General features: G+C 43.4%; 1 protein-coding gene and 1 long non-coding RNA gene across 2 annotated transcripts in view; one reads left to right on the top strand and one right to left on the bottom strand.

Moving 5' to 3' along the window:
- Positions 1-78: 78 nt before the first annotated feature.
- LOC149874817 (uncharacterized) lies at positions 79-13794 on the bottom strand. The gene is made up of 3 exons (XR_016439968.1): positions 13698-13794; positions 7664-7717; positions 79-503 (listed from the first exon to the last, which is right to left on the bottom strand). It is a non-coding gene; the product is annotated as an uncharacterized LOC149874817 (long non-coding RNA).
- A 7143-nt stretch (positions 13795-20937) lies between these two features.
- The window catches only part of CLDN10 (claudin 10), a 104304-nt gene continuing 104022 nt past the window's right edge, over positions 20938-21219 (top strand). The window contains exon 1 of the mRNA XM_090023487.1: positions 20938-21194. Coding sequence (XP_089879613.1) covers positions 20981-21194 — 214 coding nt within the window. The 5' untranslated portion in view covers positions 20938-20980. The remainder of the gene's footprint in view (positions 21195-21219) is intronic.

The raw sequence follows: 21219 nt of genomic DNA, 5'->3' as shown, positions 1-21219 counted from the left end.
GACTAACATAGGCTTTTATAATAATAGAATAAATTGGTGATAGCTTTGTCACTTTTTTGACTTAAAGAAATTCCAGCATTCCTCCACATTCAATCTCTGAGCTCCTCAGTCCTACTGACTTAAATACAGGCATACCTCGTTTTATTGTGCTTCACTTTATTGCGCTTGGCAGATATTGCATTTTTACAAATTGAAGGTTTGTGGCAACCCTGCGTTGAGCAAGTCTAGCGGTACCATTTTTCCAACAGCACTTGCTCACTTTGTGTCTCTGTGTCACATTTTGGTAATTCTCGCAATATTTCAAATTTTTTCATTATTATTTATTTGTTATGGTGATCTGTGATCAGTAATCTTTGATGTTACTATTGTAATTGTTTTGGGGTGCCACGAACCGCGCCCATATAAGACGGCGAACTTAATCGATAAAAGTTGTGTGTGTTCTGACTGCTCCACCGACCGTCCGTTCCGCCGTCTCTCTCCATCTCCTCGGGCCTCCCTGTTCCCTGAGACACAACAATATTGAAATTAGGCCAATTAATAACCCTACAATGGCCTCTAAGTGTTCAAGTGAAAGGAAGAGTCGCACGTCTCTCACTTTAAATCAAAAGCTAGAAATGATTAAGCTTAGTGAGGAAGGCATGTCGAAAGCTGAGATAGGCCGAAAGCTAGGCCTCTTGTGCCAAACAGTTAGCCAAGTTGTGAATGCAAAAAGATTACGACTCGCTTGAAGGCTCAGATGATGATTAGCATTTTTTAGCAATAAAGTATTTTTTAATTAAGGTATGTACATTTTTTTTTAGACATAATGCTATTGCACACTTAATAGACTACAGTATAGTGTAAACATAACTTTTATATGCACTGGGAAACCAAAAAATTCGTGTGATTCGCTTTATTGCGATATTTGCTTTATTGCGATGGTCTGGAACCAAACCCGCAATATCTCCAAGGTATGCCTGTAACTATTTCTCTTAATTTAACAATGTTTGTGCTCTAAAGTTACAGAGAACTTTAACTATAAACTTAGAATTATTTATCTATTAATCTTATACAAACCAAAGTGACTGATGATCACTAGACATAAAGTTACTTTCTGTGACCAGCTCTCCTCAGTACTATCCTGCTCTTTTGCCAAAATTGTGCCTAAAATAGCTTCAAACCTTGTTGGGTCAGTGATTATTTAAATGTCAGCCACCGTGTCCAAGAATATCTGGTCCCTATCATGATCAGCAACATCAGATGTTATGAGGGTGTTGCCTCTGAACCACTTAATCTCTTAAGGTAAAAACAGATGTTGGGTTTCTCTCAGGTCTGACTGTTCCAGGCTTTGATTCCCATCAAAATGGGTGAAAAGGTCTGGAGGTGAGAGGAAGAGGAAGTGGGGCATAAAGAGGAGCTTCAATGGCAATTATATGTGCAACCTGGATGGCAGTTACCTCGAATAAGCCCCAGTTGTCACAGCAAAACATACCATCTCGAAAACTTCCCAGGTACTTAAAGTAGACAATTTGATTTGTCTGTCTGTAGGATCCCAGAATAAAAAATGTCGTCTCAGGAGAAATCTGATGACCAACAACAGACTCCTATGCCACCCTGCCCAGCCTTCTGCTGGATTGAAAATGATAACAAGTGATTCCACCCTTAAAAATTGAATATTTTTTCCTGTTATAACTGAAATTGTATTGATCAGGTGGCAGTTACTTATATCACACACTAATTATCCTTCTTTATAAATCTGCATGTTTTACTCCAGTGCAACCATAGTAGACTAGCCATTTAAGCAGATTATAAATCATGAAAAAGGTGTCAGACAGCTGGGAATGTGCCAGATATTTTTTTTCTTTTAAGCATGAACTAGTCAATTTAGAGAATACAAGGACAACTCCAAACACCAAAAAATGGAAGTTAAAACCAAACGATGTTCCTTTGTAAAGACCATACGTTGTGCATTTGTGTAATTTTCTGAATTATACCTCTTACTAGTATAAAACAGGATCTGACGGATATCTGGTTACATATATAAAACAAGCAGCCTCTGAGCTAATTGTAAATCTGTTTAAAGCCACATTAGAGGGATTCAGGAATGCTTGGAATTTGTGCACAAAATAATAATGGCTTTAGTGGGGGATTATCCAACATGTTGTAAAATAACCATTCCAGGAAACACTTTCTGATCTCCCTGATTAGCTGTCTATGCCATATGAAAGACAGAACTGCTAAAAGGGTAGAAGCAATGCCAGAAAGCAAATGATGGCTAACAGATCTGTCGATGCCCAGAAGATACAGAACTATGGGAAAGATCATTGCCGACAGCAAGAACAAAAAGAAATATTTCCTGCTTGGTGCAGGGGGCTGGACCCAGTGACCTTTTTTGGTCCCTTCTGGCCTCACAATCTATGAATTCTAAACTAGTGGCTTCCAACTTTTTTTTAGACTCAGGGCATTCCTCATTTGACTCAAGACACCTCTCAGAAAATGCCAGCTCTTAGTTTTCACTTGTTTTTTGATGACAAAAAAATTAAAAATAGAGCAATTATAACTCAGAAAGACCACAGCAGGTTGAGAATCACTGTTCTAAACTGATTCAAGTCAGGATAGATGTCTTGCTCCTGTTTTACAAGTACAAAAATATTATTAAATCTGCAATCATTTCATGAAAGTGCAAATCCACTCAATGTAACTTTTTAATTGTCAACAAATCAAATAATATTAATGAGGGAAATCAGGGAAATTTATATTTATCTGCAAGATGACTGAGATAAGGGGGTGAGGGCTTCAGCACAGCCTGTCTTTCCAGTTTTTCCATCTCCATGTCTCTTTTCCATGAGACTCAGCTGATGCTGCTTATCATCTTAGCCATCAAGAGCAGAGGATCTGGGGATGGGTTTAGAATTCACTGGCTGAAACTCAATGTAAAAAACCCAAATTAGTTTGTAGATTGTAGGAGCAGATGGAAGAAAAAGCAGAGTTACAATCATCTTCTTTAGCAGAGAACATGTGACCACTTTCTGTTAATCAGGTTTGCTGCCTGGAGGCTTTGTTGGAACAAGAGTCGCATCTGTACACCAGGCAGCAACGACAGACACCAATTACAATTTGTGAAAGTTGCAAATTTTCCTGTTTGATACAGACTGCGCCATGATAAGCACCTTGAGATGAGCTTGCTGCAAATGGGGCCTGGTGTTGCGGGGCGCCTATATACAAGCACGAAGGCTGCTGTGCTGGAATTCCAGCACGATTAATTGAATCTGCTGGAGCATGGCAATCGCCACATTCCAGCAGCCTCCTGTGGCTTGTGTATCAGTGTTCCCGCAGTTAAAAATGGCTGTGGTGACACTTGAACTAAAGCTCTTTGAATGAGCTTTAGTTCAAGTGCCCCCGCCACCATTTTTAAGCATTGGCATGATGATACAAAAAATCATGCTCTTGGAGCCACTCAAATTAAACCACTCAACCCCAAACTATCTGGCTAAGCGGAACTTGGGAGTGGTTCCAGATGACTGGAAGAGGGCCAGTCTGGTGCCTATCTTCAAGAAAAGGAAGAAGGATGACCCTGCAAACTACAGGCTGGTGAGTCTGACCTTGGTCCTGGGTAAAATCTTTGATAAATTTATTAAGGAAGCCATCATTTGCAAGCTGGAAAAGGACAGGATGTTAAGAAGCAATCAGCACGGCTTTGTCAAGAGTAGATCGTGCCTGACAAACCTGGTGTTCTTCTATGACCAGGTAACCAGCCATTTGGATGACGGCCATGAGGTGGACATGATTTATTTAGACTTGAGTAAAGCCTTTGATTCTGTTTCCCCATGGGATTCTCTCAAACAAACTTGAGGGTGCAGGACTTGACAGTGAGGTGGGTGGACAATTGGCTTAAAGGCTGCTCCCAGAGGGTGGTAAACTAATGGGATGGCCTCATCCTGGAGGGCCATCTCCAGTGATGTTCCCCAGGTATCAGTGCTTGAACCCATGCTCTTTAATATATTCATTAACTACTTGGATGATGGGGTGGAAACTTCAATTATTAAGTTTGTGGAGTATAGGATCAGGATCCAGGATGAACTCGAGAGACTGAACTCATGGGCATAACAGAATCAGATGAGGTTTAACAGGGATTAAGTGCAAAGTCCTTCGTCTGGGTAGGAAGAACCACAACTACAGGATGGGTGGTGGTCCACTGGCTGGTTCAGAATCTAAATAAGACCTGGGGGTTATGATCAACTGGAAAATGAATATGAGTCAGCAGTGTCATGAGGTTGCCAGGAAACCAAATAGAACTCTGGTATGCATCAGTCAATGTATGGCCAAGAGATCCAGAGAAGTGCTCCTCCCTCTCTATTCGGCACTGGTGAGGCCTCAGCTGAAGTACTGTCCAGTTCTGGGCACTGCACTTCAAGAAGGACATGGATAAGCTCAAGAGGGTACAAAGAAGGGCCAACCGCATAGTCAAGTGCATGGAGGACAGGCCCTATGAGGAGAGACTCTGATGATTGGGCCTATTCAGTCTGAGTAAGAGAAGGCTGAGAGGTAACTTGATAGCCACCTACAACTACATCGGGGTGAACACCAAGATCTAGGCGAGCAACTCTTCAGGAAGGCATCTCAAGGGAAGACAAGAACCAATGGGCATACATTTATAGAGGGTAATTTCAGGCTAAATATAAGAAAGAACTTTCTCTCTAAGGGTCGCCAGAATCTGGAACACACTCCCAGCAGAGGTGATGCAGTCACCATCCTTGGAGGTATTCAAGAGGAGGCTGAACAGGCACCTTGTTGAGCTTGTCTGAGCCCAATAACTTCCTGCCCTTGGCAGGGACTGGACTTGATGATCCTACAGGTCCCTTATGGTTCTATGATTTACAAGTTTAGTCCCTGAGTAATTTACAACAGTCTCAAATGCGATAGCTCAGCAGAAACCACTGTGACATACAGCTGGCAGTAGAGCACTTCCTATTTCTCTACTTGGATACACTGGCTGATTTAGGATTCTGAAAAGGAGGGTGTGGGAGATACCACTGGCACCACATGGGTGACTGCAACTATCTTCTCCTACCCTACCTCCCCCCCACCCGTGGGCAGACTGTGCCATGGCAGCAGCTGTTAAAGACTCTTTTAAGTCCCTGAAGCAGGTATGACTCCCCCACCCTTGTTTTGGGCACTACCTCCTCTCCAGTGCTCAGTGGGATCTCTCCTCCCCCTCTCCAGCAGGGAGTACCCAGGTGTTGCTCCCAGGCATAGGAAGGAGTGAGATCTGTCCACCACTGTCCCTGGCTGACCTGGGGCAGGGAGACCCCCAGGGGCACTACTGCCCGGCTCCACCTGGGGCTTTGCTGAGTGGCTGTGTGGGGGTTCTGGGCTCAGCTGGGGACTTCAGTGGTGATGGGTGGTCCTTAACCCCAGCACATGTCCAGTCCCCCACAGGTGTCCCCTGCTGGCCTGAAACAGGCATGGGCATCAAGGGTTACTCAAGAGAGGGGACAGGGAGTTGAGATCTGCCCACTGACCTGCTGCCACCAAGTCTAGCACCACATACAACCACTCGTGGAAATCCTCCCCCCACCCCAGCCGGAGCACAGCGCAGAGCTGTCCCCTAGCTGACCTCTGGGCAGATAAGAGACAGAAGCAGCAGTGGGTGAGCTCTCCGTTCCTTAGCTGCTCCCTGCATGGTTCACCAGATATCCCCCACCAGCTCCAGGCTCCAGTTGTGCTTTGGTCTCCACAGCAGATCTGGGCATTTGTAGCCACAAGGAAATGGAGCCACTGGCAAGTATACTACACTGTTAAAAAAGATGCAACCATGCCACTACATCTCATCTATATCTACCCCTGCTTCTGTACATGTCAGACTCTAAACCCTTATTCCACATCTAAGCAACCTTATGAAAAAAGCCATCTTGCTAAAACCATTGCTGAATCTAGGAAACAGAAATAATGGAAACAATCATCTATGTAGATTTGGAAAAGTCAGGAAGCTATCAACTGATGTGAATACTTCCACTGTATGAAGTTAGGAAAATGTCCCATGGTTCTTGCTGGCCTTTGAATTTATAAATATAACTTGAGCCGGTATCTTCATACGAGGAAGTTAGTGAATGATGGGCACAGAATAATGATCTTTCTGTTATTCTTCTTTGTCCCTGCTATAAACAATATTAGAATTGCTAATTAAAAGCACGGTTCATAGTAAGCAGTCTTCTAGCCATGATACCCCTTCAGGCACTACTGAAACTGCTGATTTTTTTTTTTTAATCACAAGGGCTAAGCTATATTGGGAAGCCAAGTCCCTGGATGACTCTTTTCTAACTCATAGGAGTTCAGAGAATTTTAGATCCATCAATAGTTCCCAGACCAGCTGTATGAGTCATGGGTAGTGGGACCCCCATGTGAATTTTTATTTACAGCAAGGTAGACAGAAGTGAGGACGCATGCCTGCTGACCTCATGTCAGATTGTCTAGCAGATCAAGAGTACTTTTCCTGGCAAAATAAAAACAGGGCTTTCCCACATACTTTTCTGCACCCAGGAAGGTCTGTTTGCAGACTGAGTTAGATCCAGAGACAGGTATTTCTACTAACTGCTAAAAATCTGGCAGGCTGGTGGGAATTGGCAAGGACAGCAGAAGCAAAGAAGATTAGTTTGCATAAACTACATAGCTATCTTCAACTGCATACCCAGGGTGGTGCCTTCAGAATGGGTGTTTTATTTGGCAGCCAGCTGCTCCCCCAGTCAAAGCTCTCTCCTTCTTATATTTGGCTTTCTGCCCATCATTTCACACCCTCTGATTAAGTAAACTTCATGAAAAGCTTGCACTATATATATCTACTTTGGTTAGTCTTTAAGGTTCAAATCTACCTTGCTTTCTCCAGTCATGGCCAGATCCATATTATTATTACTAGCAAATTGACCATCAAGAATGCCCGCTGCCTTCCCCTGGCCTTCAGTTTTGACCCTGCTGCAACCCCCCTTCCCCCCCCCCACAGCTTCAGGTTCAGACCCACTCCCTTCCTCCCCGCCACAGCTTTGGGTCTGGCCCTGCTGCACCCCCTCTCCTCCTCACTGATTTGGCTCCAACCCCAATGCATCCCCAACCCGTCGACAAATCAGGTCCAACCCCATTCCTCCCCCTCACCTACCCACAGCTTCAGGTCTGACCCCGCTGCACCCCTACTCCCCCCTGCCACTTCAGGTCCAACACCGCTCCCCCTAGCCCCCCACCATTTTGGGTCTGACCCTATTCCACCCCCACCACCACTTTGGATCCACCTGGCTCACATTCTCCTGCCTCCCCAGTCCCCTCCCTCCCTTCCTGCCCGCTGCCTCCCCCTCCCTGACTGATGTTCTGGGGGGTGCTGCTACCGTGATCCCCCCCTTTACCCTGAGGCAGGGAGGTAGGGGGGAAGCTGGGATGGCTGAGGCATGTTTCCCACTGCCAAACTTCCCCAGCAGCAGTGCAAACTTGGGCCCACGCAGCCCAGGCTGCCCACCCTCTCAGTGGTGCATGCACACTTGGCTAGAAGTGTTACGGACAGACAGAGCCTTTTATTATATTAAAATTACAGGGAAATTATTACAGGTACTCAAGACAGAGGTTTTTTTGAGTATTGCAACAGGGTTCCCTTTAAAAGTAAGACTAAATGTCAGTAGGGCCTGAATACTAAGCTACATACATGGTCAGGAAACAGGTCTGGGATGTCCATCAAGGCAAGCCACACTGATTGAATCTGAAATGCAATAATAAAGGACATGATCGTCTGGCACTTTTCTCCTGTTCTAGTGATAGTGAATGTGGGGATGAGGTCAGAATCAAGAGAGGTGGTACTGAAGTAAAAATCAGGTCATAATCCACACTGGGATTCATAACGTAAATTCATAGTGTGAAAACATTCTGACTTATTGTTATTAAAATTGCTGTGTTTTCTTGTGATCATCTGTAGGTGCCTCCCCCATCAAGTCTCTCTCTTTCCTATATTTGCATATCTAAGTGCTAATAGTGTGCAATGCCCCACTGGACTCTTAAAAAGATCTTGCAGCTCCCTGGTTGAGCATCATTGGTCTAATGTAAAGTGCATAAGCAGCTCAGGAAGCAGAGACCAGAACCCAGGACTCCTGCTTCCAGGAATACCCTCTTACCAGGATTCAGAGACTGACTGGCTGTTGCTTGCTCTCCTTCAGGCCCTGTGGCTCTTGATTTTTTGGCTTTATGATGGCCTGCCTTCAACAGAGTGGGTGGAGAGTGCATACACCCCACTCTGACCTCCAGGCTAGAGGTTAGGCAGTCTCCTGGGAAGCATGAGTTTGAATCCTTATAGCCAAATGTTCAAAGCTAGCATGACCAAGCTCCCAGCCTAGCTTGCCACTGGACTCCAGCCTCTTCACCCTTGTTTCTGGACTGTCTGGTTCCTCCCCCACCATGGTTCTATCATCTGCCATGACTTGATATTGTAGTGTCATAGGGAGGTGACCCCCAGGAGGCAAATGTGGGTTTTGGCATAGGCCTTTGTCTGAACTTATGCCTTTCCTAGCTTAGACTCACTTTTAATCTGCCTGGGTCCCACTGCCTGGTCCATTATACCAGGACCATGGGTCATCAGGCTCTAGCTCTAGCTGGATCTGGGCCATTTGACCCCTAAGTAGGCCCCTTGTGGGCAAAAGAGTTGCACTCTCCAGTCTTTGCTGTCAGATACGCAGTCCTCTAACATGCCACAATCTTCCCTCTGAATATATTTGGACTCCAGCTTGTGCTCAACACCCCAGGGTTCTGGGCCCCAAGAGCGCTCTGAGCTGGGTGCTCCTGCTGCACCCTAGTGGCCTCCAATCCACTCCAGCCCTCTGGTTCAAATGTAAATCAAAAGTACAGTAGCACAAACAAAAAAGATTCAAAATACTTATCTCATGCTGCTCACAGTGCAGAGTCTCTGTGGTAAAGTCCTTTCCTCCAGGCAGTCCAGACTGGCTCTTTCCTGGAGCTCTGCCTCCTGTGGACCGCCCTTTCTAGGCCAAGCCCTGGGCTTTTGAGGCTCTCCCTGGGTCACCTGACCCTCTACTTCTGCCCCAAGCCTGCCAATCACAGCCTACATCTGGGGTGGGAGGATATCTTATTTAAGGTCCCCTTTTCCCATTTACTGTATTCAAGGGGCTAGGCTGGCCAGCAGGCCCTGAGCTCCCTGCCCTCTCAGTAATGGGGCAGAGGCTCCATTATAATCCTCTCAGGCCGAGGAGGGCCTTGAACTTCTTCGACTTCCTTGGCAAGTACTATGACTCCAAAACTATTATACAAAAGGCAGGGGTATTACTTGCTGCTGTCACCATAGTTTTAAGTTAAAATGACTGTGACTTATACTGTGCTTTGTACTGAACTGTCCCTTCAATGACCATTAGGTGTGCTCTGAGAATGCCTTGCAGATTGGGGTTTTTTTTTCATACTTAGGTGGAATGAGTGCCATTTTCCCCCACCTGATTCACAATGAGGTTTAAATGAGAGCTAGACACATCAGTCTTCAGAAAGGGGTGCTTCCATACACATGCATAAGCATAAGTTTAGGTATTTAAGCCTCTTTAAGGATCAAGATGTACAAACAGAATGGATTTGGGCACCTAAGGCATTTTCTGTTCACAGGCAGAGAGAGTTGATCTGGATCACTTTTGGGGACATAGAAACCTAAATTCTACCTCCGTACCAGTTTTGGGACTAATTTATGCATCTGAATTTTGTCTAGCACTTTAGTCTAGCAGGAGGTTTGGCTCTGTGAATCCCAGTCTCACATCAGCACCTGACTCATGATGGCAGGATGGAGGCAGGATAGAGGCATCCCTCTCTTTGGGGTTCTTAGTGGCCACCCCATATGCTGGCTTCTCTGAATCCTGTTCTTAGGCCAAACTCTCCCCATTCATTGTTCAGAGAACTCAGGCACCTAATTTGGGGCTGTTGATTGGACTTCTAGAGCCAAGTGCCTAACATATAGGCCTAGCAATGCTCAGGGTCACTACATATAGATTCGTTTGTAGGTACAAGCCTAACTCTAGATCACACTGCCCAACCCATTTAACATCCGTCAAATCCATCTTAAGGACATGATGAAGAATAACATTGATTCTGTACCCTTTTATTTTGAACCAGTTCCCTAATTTCCCATCTATTCTTACTATCCAGAATCACCCCAAATAGAGGAAGAGTTTCCTGGATGGATCTCAGTACAGACAGTCCTTGGACATGCAATACAATTGGTTCCTGAAAATTGCATCTTAGGTCGAAACATTGTAACTTAGAACCAATTTTCCCATAGGAAACAATGTTATAAATGGGGGATTGGTTCCTGAACCAAGGCCCAATACCCTGTTTTCACCAAAAATAACCCAGAATTTTGTACTCAATCAACTATACATGAGTAATATAGCTACATTAATATATTTATATTGTAAATAGCAATCATATTGATTTGGGAGGATTTCTTTGAGGTGACTTTGCTGGACTTTTTGAAGGGCTCTTGGCTGGACTTTTTGAAGGGTTCTTGGCTGGAGTCTTCTCAGGCATCACATCAGATCAAGCATTGTGAAGTCGAAACTGATGTCAGAAAGTTAAAACAGGGTGTCAATTAAAACAGGGTGTCAATTTAGAAACGTTGTAAGTGCGAAATGTTGTACCTCAAAACATTGTCAGTCGAGGATGGCCTATACTTTGAAACCTCACAACAACAATAGGAGTCAGAAAAGTGGAAGTGGCAGAAACAGCATACTGTGGACTGAATCAGGAATCCAGAGCCACCCACCCTGCACCTAGCCATACACCCAAGTTGCAGGAGAGCCTGTCAATCCTGTATTGGCCTTGTCAGCCATCTTTGGACCCACAGATAAGATGACTTTGAAAGAGACAATCATCCTCGACTGTGAAGGATTGGTAATGATGATGATTCTTATTGCTCTGCAGGAATATTCATACAGAGTTTTCCAACTGATAATTATCTGACACTGTATGATTTCTCTGCTTTCCATAATGCTTTTCTCCAAACCAAATCAAATGTTTTTGAAGGCCACTGAAAACAGCAGATAGTTTTAATGCACATTTTTTCCTATCAAATGTCAGCTTGACTGATTGATGTAGCTTTGGTCTGAAGATACACTGTTCTTTATGAATGACTTCCTCTAAAACTGACCTTATAATGTGGACAATTACTTTCATCAAGATTGTTCCCATTACTGATAAAAAGCTGCAATATTTGGATTGAGAGGATCTACATTGTATAGGACCAGCACATCCACTGTCTTTATCCAGTCAATTGGTGCTTATCTAATCCCCTGACTTTATAAAGTTTTTTAATGTTTGGACACATTTTTCCAGATAGCTCTTAGCAGTTCATCTTACTGTCCATTCCTACAGCTTTTCCCATTTTACTTGCTTCACAGGTCTATTTCTTCTTGTGGTGGTGAAGAGTTGACACTTGTTGTTTTGTAAGTTGCCCTGTTCGTCCAGTATGTTTAGCAGAGTTCAGCATTAGCAGAGTTCAGCATTTGTCCAAGTGCTTCTTTCATACTTCTAACTCTTTGGCATTAGTTACTGGGTCACCAGTACCATTTCTTCCCGCTTGTATTGCTGGCCTTATTGTACTTCCATGTGACATGTCCTTCTTGTGTATTGTTTCCCTGTGTTGTTCTTCTGATGCCCCTTCTACTTGTTAAGCCAACAACTTCTTTCCAAAGGTTGTGTGTGGTTAGTCTTAGTGATTTCTGCACTGCTTTATGTAACACATTTATTTCTTCCACTTTCCTGGCAGCCTTAGCTTGTCCTGTAAATTCCCTTGCCTCACCATTCCTCCAGCTTTTCCTTGTTTGTTTATGCCTTCCAATAACATCCTCTGCTGTGCTTAGTATCACTTTGCATTTGCCATCTGGTCTGTAGGGAGAGATCTTCATTTTCACACATCAATGTGCAGAAAAACTCTTCAAGCAGTGGTGACTCATAGGGGGTGCATGTGCACCCCCTGAGAGCACCAATGCACCCCCTGACCAGTCGCACTCACTGCTTAGGCAGTGGGCGGGGGGGGCAGGCGGGAGTGCTGGTGTCCCCCCTACAAGCGCTGGCCGGAAGCAGCTTCAGAAATTGGTCGCAATGATTGGCCATCTCATGACCAGCCATGGGGGAATCCCCCCAGTCAGTGAGATCATGGGGGGACTCCGCCCCAGTTGGCAGGATTGGCCACGGGGGAATCCCCCAGTCACCGCGGGGGGGGGGGGGGGCATGTGTTCCCCCTGACTAAGGCGGCACCGGTCTCCCGTGTCTTCAAGCGTCATCTTGTATTCTTCCTTCCCGGAGCTGTTCTTTAACTTCTTCAGATCCAATTTGGCTTCTGTTTCAACCAACTTTTCCTTGGACATTAACCTAATCTGTCTCATAGTCACTGTCACACAAAGCCTTTTTAAACTCTAGTGCAGGGGTTGGAAACCCCCAGCACACATGCCAGAGCATGGTACGTGAGTCTACTTTGCTCAGTATGCCACAGCCACCCGACTCTCAGTTGCTGCTGACCATGGGGCACAGGGTTTGCAGTCTCCCAGCCACCTACTTTGAGCAGCCTGGGCCCCATGGCCAGCAGCAGTCAGGATGTTACAAACAGTTGCACAGGGCTCTGGAGCCCGAACACTGGCTCCATGACAGCAGCAGACGCACGTACACCTCCATGTGAACAGTGGAAGGGTACCTTGGATGCTTATCTTGCTGGGGTGATCTGACTCCAGCTGACTTCCTGCCTCTTGGGTAGGGGGCTGGACCCGATGATCTTGCGAGGTCCCTTCCAGCCCTAATGTCTATGATGAAATCTATTAAATCTATGACCTGGGCAGCATAACCCCAGCTCCTCCCCTGCCATCCTCCCAGAAGTGTTCATGTAGCCACACTGCCACAGAACCCAGACAAGGGCTCCAGATCCCTGTGCAGCTGGTTGCAGTCAAGAATCAGGCCCCTTATGGCTTCCCTGCTGTCCGCTCCTGGCATGCCAAATCAAAGCATAGGTCAGGGTTGGGGTGTTTTTGGCACTGGCCAAAAACATTGCCAACCCCTGCTCTAGTGCAACAGTGGCCATCTATGCATTGTACTGCTGATAAGGTCTGAACATCTGGTAGTTGCTTGCAAAGTTGTAGGTATCTTTATGAGCAGGGATCTGGGTTTTCTCTAACTAAAAAAAATCACCAATTTTTGGTTAAAAAAACGTAACCCCAAATCCACATTTTTCATGATTAAAATGAAACACCGCTATATGTCTATCTATATATTAGAGGTGTTTTATTGAAGTCACATAAAAATGTGGATTTGAGGTTACTTTTTTGACCAAAAATTGGAGATTTTTTTAAATCGGGGAAAACTAGGATCCACGTTTATGAGGTAACCAAATACTGCCAATATCTGGACCGTGCATCTCACAGCACAGTCAATAGGAAGTTTCACTGAACCATTTTATAGGTTAGTTTAAAGCAAAACATGAAGTGTAAAAGTGAAAGTACTACTAGCCAATACCAACTTGTATCATTTTCTGCAGAGCAGCTTCTATTGCCAAGTATATTTTAGAAACCAGCACTGAAAAGATTTCATAAAAGTGTAAGAGTAGTAACAGTCTATCCCATGTTGTTCATATGTTTTTCAGTTAAATTGGATAAGATCACATTGGGATGTTTGGGATGGATAGTTTAATAAAAGTTCAAATCAATGCCTACCTTTTCTTCCCTTAGCACCTGAAAACTTATAACTTGTCAGGACAAAGTTGTTATCCAGCACTCCTTTGTCCGTTCAGTAACAAAGAAAAGAAGCTTCAATATTGTGAAATACGTTGCTGTCAAATTAACTTTTAACTTGGCCTTGACCTTCTTACACAACTGATTAACTTTTTTTCTTCATGGTTTATGACTTCAAACATGAAGGCTCAAAACAAGATTATTTATTTCTTACCACTTATGTGTCTGTTTAATTTATTGAGAACTCACAAATAAAGAACTGAACCCCATAATCAAGGGGAAGTTCAATGAATGCAATGGAATTACTCACAAAAGGGTAAAGTTTGCCACTAGCTTTAGGCTTATAAACCACTTATAAACTACTTAAGCCCTTAGGACACCTTCACACATGCCAGACACCAGCTCCAAACTCATGCTAATTACTAAACATTTCAACAGACTCAATTAATTGAGTCTTCTGGAGCGTGTTAATTAGCAAGTTCCAGCAGGCTCAGCGTCACATGTATTCAGCATCCCTGTGCATCAAAATGCCAGCAGGGGCACTTTAACTAAAGCTTATTGAACACGCTTTAGTTAAAGCACCCCTACCACCATTTTAAAGCACAGGACACTAAAGACACTGTGGGCACTTTAATTAGAGCAGCTCCTGAGAGCTACTCTATTTAAAGTACCCTCCCCCACATCCTAGAGCACAAGTAAAGACACCCTTAGATTACAAGTTGAGATTTAAGTGGTGCATAAGATGTGTTTTGGGCTGGGTCCACTAAGGTAGGTCAAGTTCATCAGACAGCAAGCTTTTTACTCATCAATAAGTATTTACAGAGCCCCGATATGCTATTAACTGGCTATAAAAAGGACAGTAAATCATTCTCAAAGGTTTTTCAGTTCACCTTGACTTTATCACCTGACAAAAACAATGTTGAAATCAAAGCCCTTCTCAATTGGAAGAGAAAAGTTTTCTGTGACTAGCAAAACCATCCAACATCCAGTCAGAAGCAGAGAACTTTTTGATGGCTTAAAGCTGAAGCCCAGAAGAAGATCTGAGAAATCAAAAACAAATGGTGGGAAGAGAAGGCAAAAGAAATCCAAGAATTTGTTGACAGTCAAGACATGCAGTCAAGACATTCTTCTGTGCAATCAAGGCTGTGTGCAACCAAGCTTTTGTGGATTGACCCAGCTTAGACCTGAAGATGGCAATATACTTCTCAAAGACAAAGAAGGAATCAGTGGAAGCACAGTGGAGCACTACACCAAAAGCTCTTGAACTAAGACTTGGCAGTGACTGATGAACAGGGATCCTGGTTTTCTCTGATAAAAAAAAAAATCCCAGTTTTCAGATGTAAAAAAGTAACCCAAAATTCACATTTTTCCGTGATCAAAATGAAACATCCCTAATATGTAGATCTATACAGTCAAGTTTCATTTTAATCACGGGAAAGTGTGGATTTGGGGTTATTTTTCCTGGTCTGAAAATTGGGGATTTTTTTTTAATCATAGAAAACCAGAACCCCTGCTGATGAAACCACTGAATCCATTCCAGAGCATCCAGTAGGGGAAGCACTTGCCAGTCCACCAATCTCTGAAGAAGTCTACCAGGTGATAAGACAGATGAAGAACCACAAAGCATCTGGCTCTGATGGCATACCAGCTGAGATCTTCAAAGCTGGCAGGGAAACTATGACTAAAAAGCCCCATACACTGTTTCTCAAAATCTGGAACAGCGAAAATTCCCACTGACCTAACGAATACTTATATTGTCCCCATTTTTAAAAAGGAAGATAAGTCTGACTGCAGAAATTATCAAGGTATCACCCTTATCTCTATCACTGTGAAGATCCTTGCTTGAATTCTGCTGAACTGACTGCTCCCTCTTGCCAAGAAAATCCTTCCTGAGTCTCAATGTAGCTTCAGACCATTGAGAGGCACCATAGATATGATTTCTACGGTGCAACAGATCAAGGAAAAATGCTGAGAACAACACCAGGAAGTGTATATGGCCTTTATTGATTTAACCAAAATCCTTGACCCTGTTAACCATGAGGCTATGTGGAAGATCTTACCAAAGTTTGGCTGTCCAAGGAAATTTATCAGCATCCTAAGACTCCTTTATAACCAGATGACTGCCTCCATCCTATACAGTGGCTCCACTATGGAGCCCTTTGCCATTTGAACTGGCATCAAGCAGAGCTGCATGATCATGCCAATTTTGTTTCCCATCTTTCTTGTGGTCATCAAGATGTTCATCCATGACTGTCTGCCAAATGTCATCAACACTGAGTACAGGTTGGATAGAAACCATTTCAATTGTTGACCAGAAAATGAACATGAGCCTTCAGTGTGATGCCGCGGCTAGTAAAGCTGGTAAAACACTGGCTTGCAACCATAAATGCTTCTCAAGCAGATCCCAGGACGTCATTCTCTCACTGTACTCGGCCTTGGTGAGGCCGCAGCTGAAGTACTGCATCCAGTTTTGGGCTCCGCAATTCGAAAAGGATGTGGAGAAGCTTGAGAGAGTGCAAAGGAGAGCCACACGCATGATCAGAGGTCAGGAAAACAAACCTTATGATGAGAGGCTGAGAGCAATGGAGCTATTCAGCCTGGAAAAGGGCAGGCTTTGGGGTGATCTGGTGGCCACCTATAAGCTTATCAGGGGTGCTTATCAGGATCTGGGGGAATGACTGTTTACCAGAACCCCCCAAGGGATGACAAGATCGAACGGTCACAAACTCCACTGTGACCATTTCAGGCTGGACATAAGAAAGAACTTCTTCACTGTCTGAGCCCCCAAGGTTTGGAGCAGACTGCCACCTGAGGAGGTTCAAGCACCCAATTTGAACGTCTTCAAAATGCATTTGGATGCTTATCTTGCTGGGATCCTATGATCTCTGCTGACTTCCTGCCCCTGGGGGCTGGACTCGATGATCCATTGGGGTCCCTTCCAGCCCAAATGTCTATGAAATCTATGAAATTTCTCCTGCCTATGTGCCAAAACCAAAGTTACTTCACCCTCGATTGTGAAACTTCAGTATGCCAATGCTTGTGCTGTAATTGCACATACGGAGGAAGACCTACAAATGGCCATTAACTGCTTCTCAGTGCCTGGGACTAACCCTTAACATCAGAAAAACAAAGATGCTACACCAGCCTGCTCCAAGCCAATCAACTCGCCCATCAAAGAGCCTCATTAACAAACAGGAGCTGGAGAATATTGAACATTTTGCATACCTCAGTAACCATCTCTCAAAGAAGGCCAACAATGATTTGAAGATCAGGATAGGATTTGATGTGCCAGCTCAGCCTTTGGACTGAATCATCATGTGTTCAACAATCATGACGTCAGATTCAAACAAAGCTCCTACTATTTAAGGCTGTGGTAATTCCTACTTTTCTTTATGGCTGTGAAGCTTGGGTAACCTACAGAGACCACCTGAAAAGCCTGGAATGCCATCACCAGCACTATCTCCGGAAGATCCTTGGCATAAAATGGGAGGATCATTGGACAATTCCCAGTGTCCTCACCAGCACTAACACCACTATGAAACCATTGATTATTCATCAGCTGTGGTGGACACAACATTTTGTGAGCATGCCTGATGTAATTTTACCAAAAAAGCTGCTTTACTCTCAACTCCACCAAGGACAAAGGACACGCAGAGGCCAGAAGAAATGCTTCAAGGACACCCACAATGCAAACATTAAGAAATGTGGCACTGACACCATAAATTGGGACAAACTAGCATGGGACTGGGATACATAGTGATGCCTTGTCAGAAAGGTTTTCCTCAAAGTACATCTTGCTTTGAGGAATACTATCTCTCCCTGGAGGCAGAAAAGTTACAGAAATGGAAGGAAAGGAAACAAGATGGAGAAATCTGTGGTCCATCCTGCCCTTTAACCACAATCTGTGCCATTTGCCAGAGAATCTGCAGCTCTAGGATTGGCCTTCTTAGCTGTCAACTGACTCTTTGATAACCCTCAACTTCACCTGTGAGAATGATCATCCTCAACCATGAGGAATCACTGCCACTACAACAGTAAATCCATATTTGTGCCTTTTTTACTAGTTAAAATAATGTAGGACAACAGCCTACTTCACTAAAAAGCAGGAAGCTATTAGTATGAAATAGCTAGCTTAGTAGGAAAAGGATCTGTAAGATCCGGGAGCTATATGCTGCCTAGCTCCTCCTTATTTTCTCACTGGTCTTCCTGAACAGATTAATGTAGCTCTGAAGGAAAAGGAAAGCACCAACCATTTTATTTGGCATAGGTAGAACAAAAAAGGTAATGCTTGCCCCTTCAAACCTATTAAATGTTGGCATACATACAATCATAGGGATGGAACCTTCACAAGGCACTGTCATTGCTGTCTAAACTATTCTAGATAAGTAGGGATCTACCCAGTTCAAGGAGGCTGGCCGCCATTTTTACAGGCTTATCACAGTGGGGATCCCTATGCCTCTAATTGGCCAAGAGGGCCCAATGGCCCGGCCCCCCACCACTGATTAGCAGAGAGGTCTTTCTTTCATGCAGCCCCACCCCTTGTTGCTGATTGGTAGAGAGGGGCAGAGCTGCATGACAGGCAGCCTTCTCAGCAGCAAGGCACAGGGGTGACAGCCATCTTGGCCACTCCCTTTTGTGCCCTCCTATCCTATTTCTCTCTTGTTCCCAGCAAGCTGCATGACCAGGAGGACTGCTGGCTCCCACTGGGAAGCCATCATTTTATTTTTAGTAAGTTTTTTTCTGAAGATTTTACAGACATTGCCCAATTTTGCAACTTCCGCAAAATCCATGAAATCGTGATTTGAGTAGGTCCCTACAGATAAGTGTGTGAGGAAGAAGATTCCACAACTTCTCTAGATAATCTATTTTAATGCCTAACCATCTTCATAGTTCTTCCTAATATCCAACATAAATTTCCCTTGTCACAGTCTAAGATAATTAATTTCTTGTCTTGTCTACAGCCAAAGAAAATGGTTTATCACCATGCTCTTTATAATCACTGCTCTAAAATTTGAAGACTGTTATTGAATCCCTTCTCATTTTTTTCTCATTCAGGATAAATAATCTAATATTCTCCAACCTTTCCTTGTAAGTCATGTTTTCTAGATCTTTATTCATTTTTGTTTCTCTCCCCAGGGCTCCTTCCAATTTTCTCATATTTTTCATGAAGTTTCATACCTTAAACTGGACACAGTACTCCAGATAAGGTCTCAGTGCTGAATAGAGCAGAAGAATCACTTCTTTGGACTCCCAAGTGGCACTTCTGTGAATACAACCCAGTACGCTCTTAGCCTTTTTTGCAAGAACACACTATCAACTCACATCCAGTTTGTACTGCACTATAACTCCCAAATCCCCTCTGCAATACTGTAGCCTAGCAAGCTATTCCCCAATCTGTATTTTTGCATGTGATTGTTCCATCCAATAAATGTAGGACTTTATTCTTTCTTTACTGAATCTCATTGTATTAGTTGCAGACTATTTTCCAGGTTAACAAGGTTATTCTGAATCCTAATCCTATCCTCCAAAGTGTCTGCAAATATACCCAGTTTGTTGTCATCTGCAAATTTGCTAAGTGTGTATCAATTCCATCCTTCAATCATTAATGAAGGCACTAAACAGTACCAGACCCAGGGCGCACCCCTGGGGAATCTCACTACATACCTCCTCCCAAATAAACATTGAGCTGTTTAGAGCTCCAGTTCAATTGTGCCTTTTTGGATCATGATCATCCAACAAGTTATGTATCCATTTTATGCTACTTTTATCCAGACTGTAATTATTCTCTTCTATCCTATTAAAATGCTAATGGAAAGAAAGATTATTTGCCATAGGCACCTTACTGTAGTATCTGACAATAGGGAGGAATTGGATGCTTCCTAAATATAATCATTCTGGTTGTAGAATCTTTCATATGGTGATATCTGTTCAATGTTTTTTGGCAAAGCAGTTTGTCATGTCTTAAGTATATTAATAGATACTTCCCATTTGTACTTGGAGTGTGGTAGATGAATCAATTAATTGACCAAAAAAGAAATCCTTCTCATAGTTTAATGTAGGTTCTGTATAACTTTGCCTCTCAGAGCCATTGCACCAGTGCCAGGCCCAGCTAACATGGGAAAGCCATCCTCGCAAAATACTTCAGTAGTGTTTCAGCAACTTTTATAGCCTCCTTTGAGATATTGGCACATGAGTGTGATGACTGAGATATGAGCATGCAGTGTGGTGGCAATGACATCTCTGCTCAGTGGAATAAAAACATTAGAACACCTGTGGAGCAGATATTAGACAGATTTCAAGTTCAAATGTCACAGTGTGTTGTTACCATCTCCTGATATGACTATGTCAGAAATCCCAGCAGGTTGTGGTCTTGGCTCAATGGAAAGCAAGGCGACTGCTACGGCGGGGTGAGGAGGCAGGTAGGGCAAGGGTGGAAAGTGTTCATTGTGCAGAAGAAGGTATGCTTTCATAGAAGGTTGACAGAACTGAGGAGAAAGAAACTAGAGCACAAGGCCAGCCAAGAGAGAGGCTGGAAAGTGAGATCCTAAGAGAATTTATAAGCTGAAATGCTTCTATCCTGACTCTTGACCAAGGAAGAAGACTAGTAAGGTCCTATTCATAATGGAGGTCCTTTTCTATACATCATTCCAGCTATACCACAGCCATATGGACTTTAATCATAGAATCATAGACAATAATAGAGAATCATAAATCTTTCCAGCCCCTGTTCCTAAGAGATTAAAGCCCTGGAGAAAGAACTACCAGCTGAACTATTTACAGCTAAATTCAAAGCTGCTTTTAAATCATACATTCCAAATCATATTTGATCTTCTAAAAATGTGTTTCTAAATCTATTAAATGGCACTCTACAATTTGGACTCTGCACTTTTTTTCCAAGATGCAAAGTTTGTTAAGTTTCCAATTAACTAAAAATTAAGCATTAACTGGAATACTAAAAAGGAGAAAAATATGAAAACAATTAAAATAATTTTTAGAATTACATTACACATTAATGCATTTTTGTATCTATGGATAATGACCTCTAAAAATAGTATCTTTTCTTTCTAAATCTCTTTAGGACCTGCATCATTCTTAATCACTCAAGCTTAAAAAGTGTTTTGCATCCACATTAACTTTCTGTTACACTTAAGTGTAATTTGCTTATGTTGTACCTTTTTTTTGCTTGCCCAGATGACTGACATACTACCTCCCTGCCCACACAGTGACATTGCTAGTTGCTCAGAATACAGTGAGATTCAAGAAGCATGTTAGGAATACAGATTGTAGCTTTTATATTTTGTTTTGGTGGAATTGGTGCTATTATTGCTGCCACTGCATCAAACGAGTGGAAAGTAACTAGCAGAGCATCCTCAGTTATCACTGCAACTTGGGTTTTCCAGGGTCTTTGGATGAACTGTGCAGGGAACGCTCTGGGGGCTTTTCACTGCAGACCACATTTCACCATCTTCAAATTAGAAGGTAAGTAAATGTGATCTTATTATAA

This window comes from Crocodylus siamensis, chromosome 1, assembly GCF_052110815.1.
Source record: "Crocodylus siamensis isolate JL-2025a chromosome 1, ASM5211081v1, whole genome shotgun sequence".
NCBI classification, from domain to species: domain Eukaryota; kingdom Metazoa; phylum Chordata; order Crocodylia; family Crocodylidae; genus Crocodylus; species Crocodylus siamensis.
The sequence above is the reverse complement of the archived record's forward strand: the minus strand, read 5'-3'. Positions and strand labels throughout refer to the sequence as shown.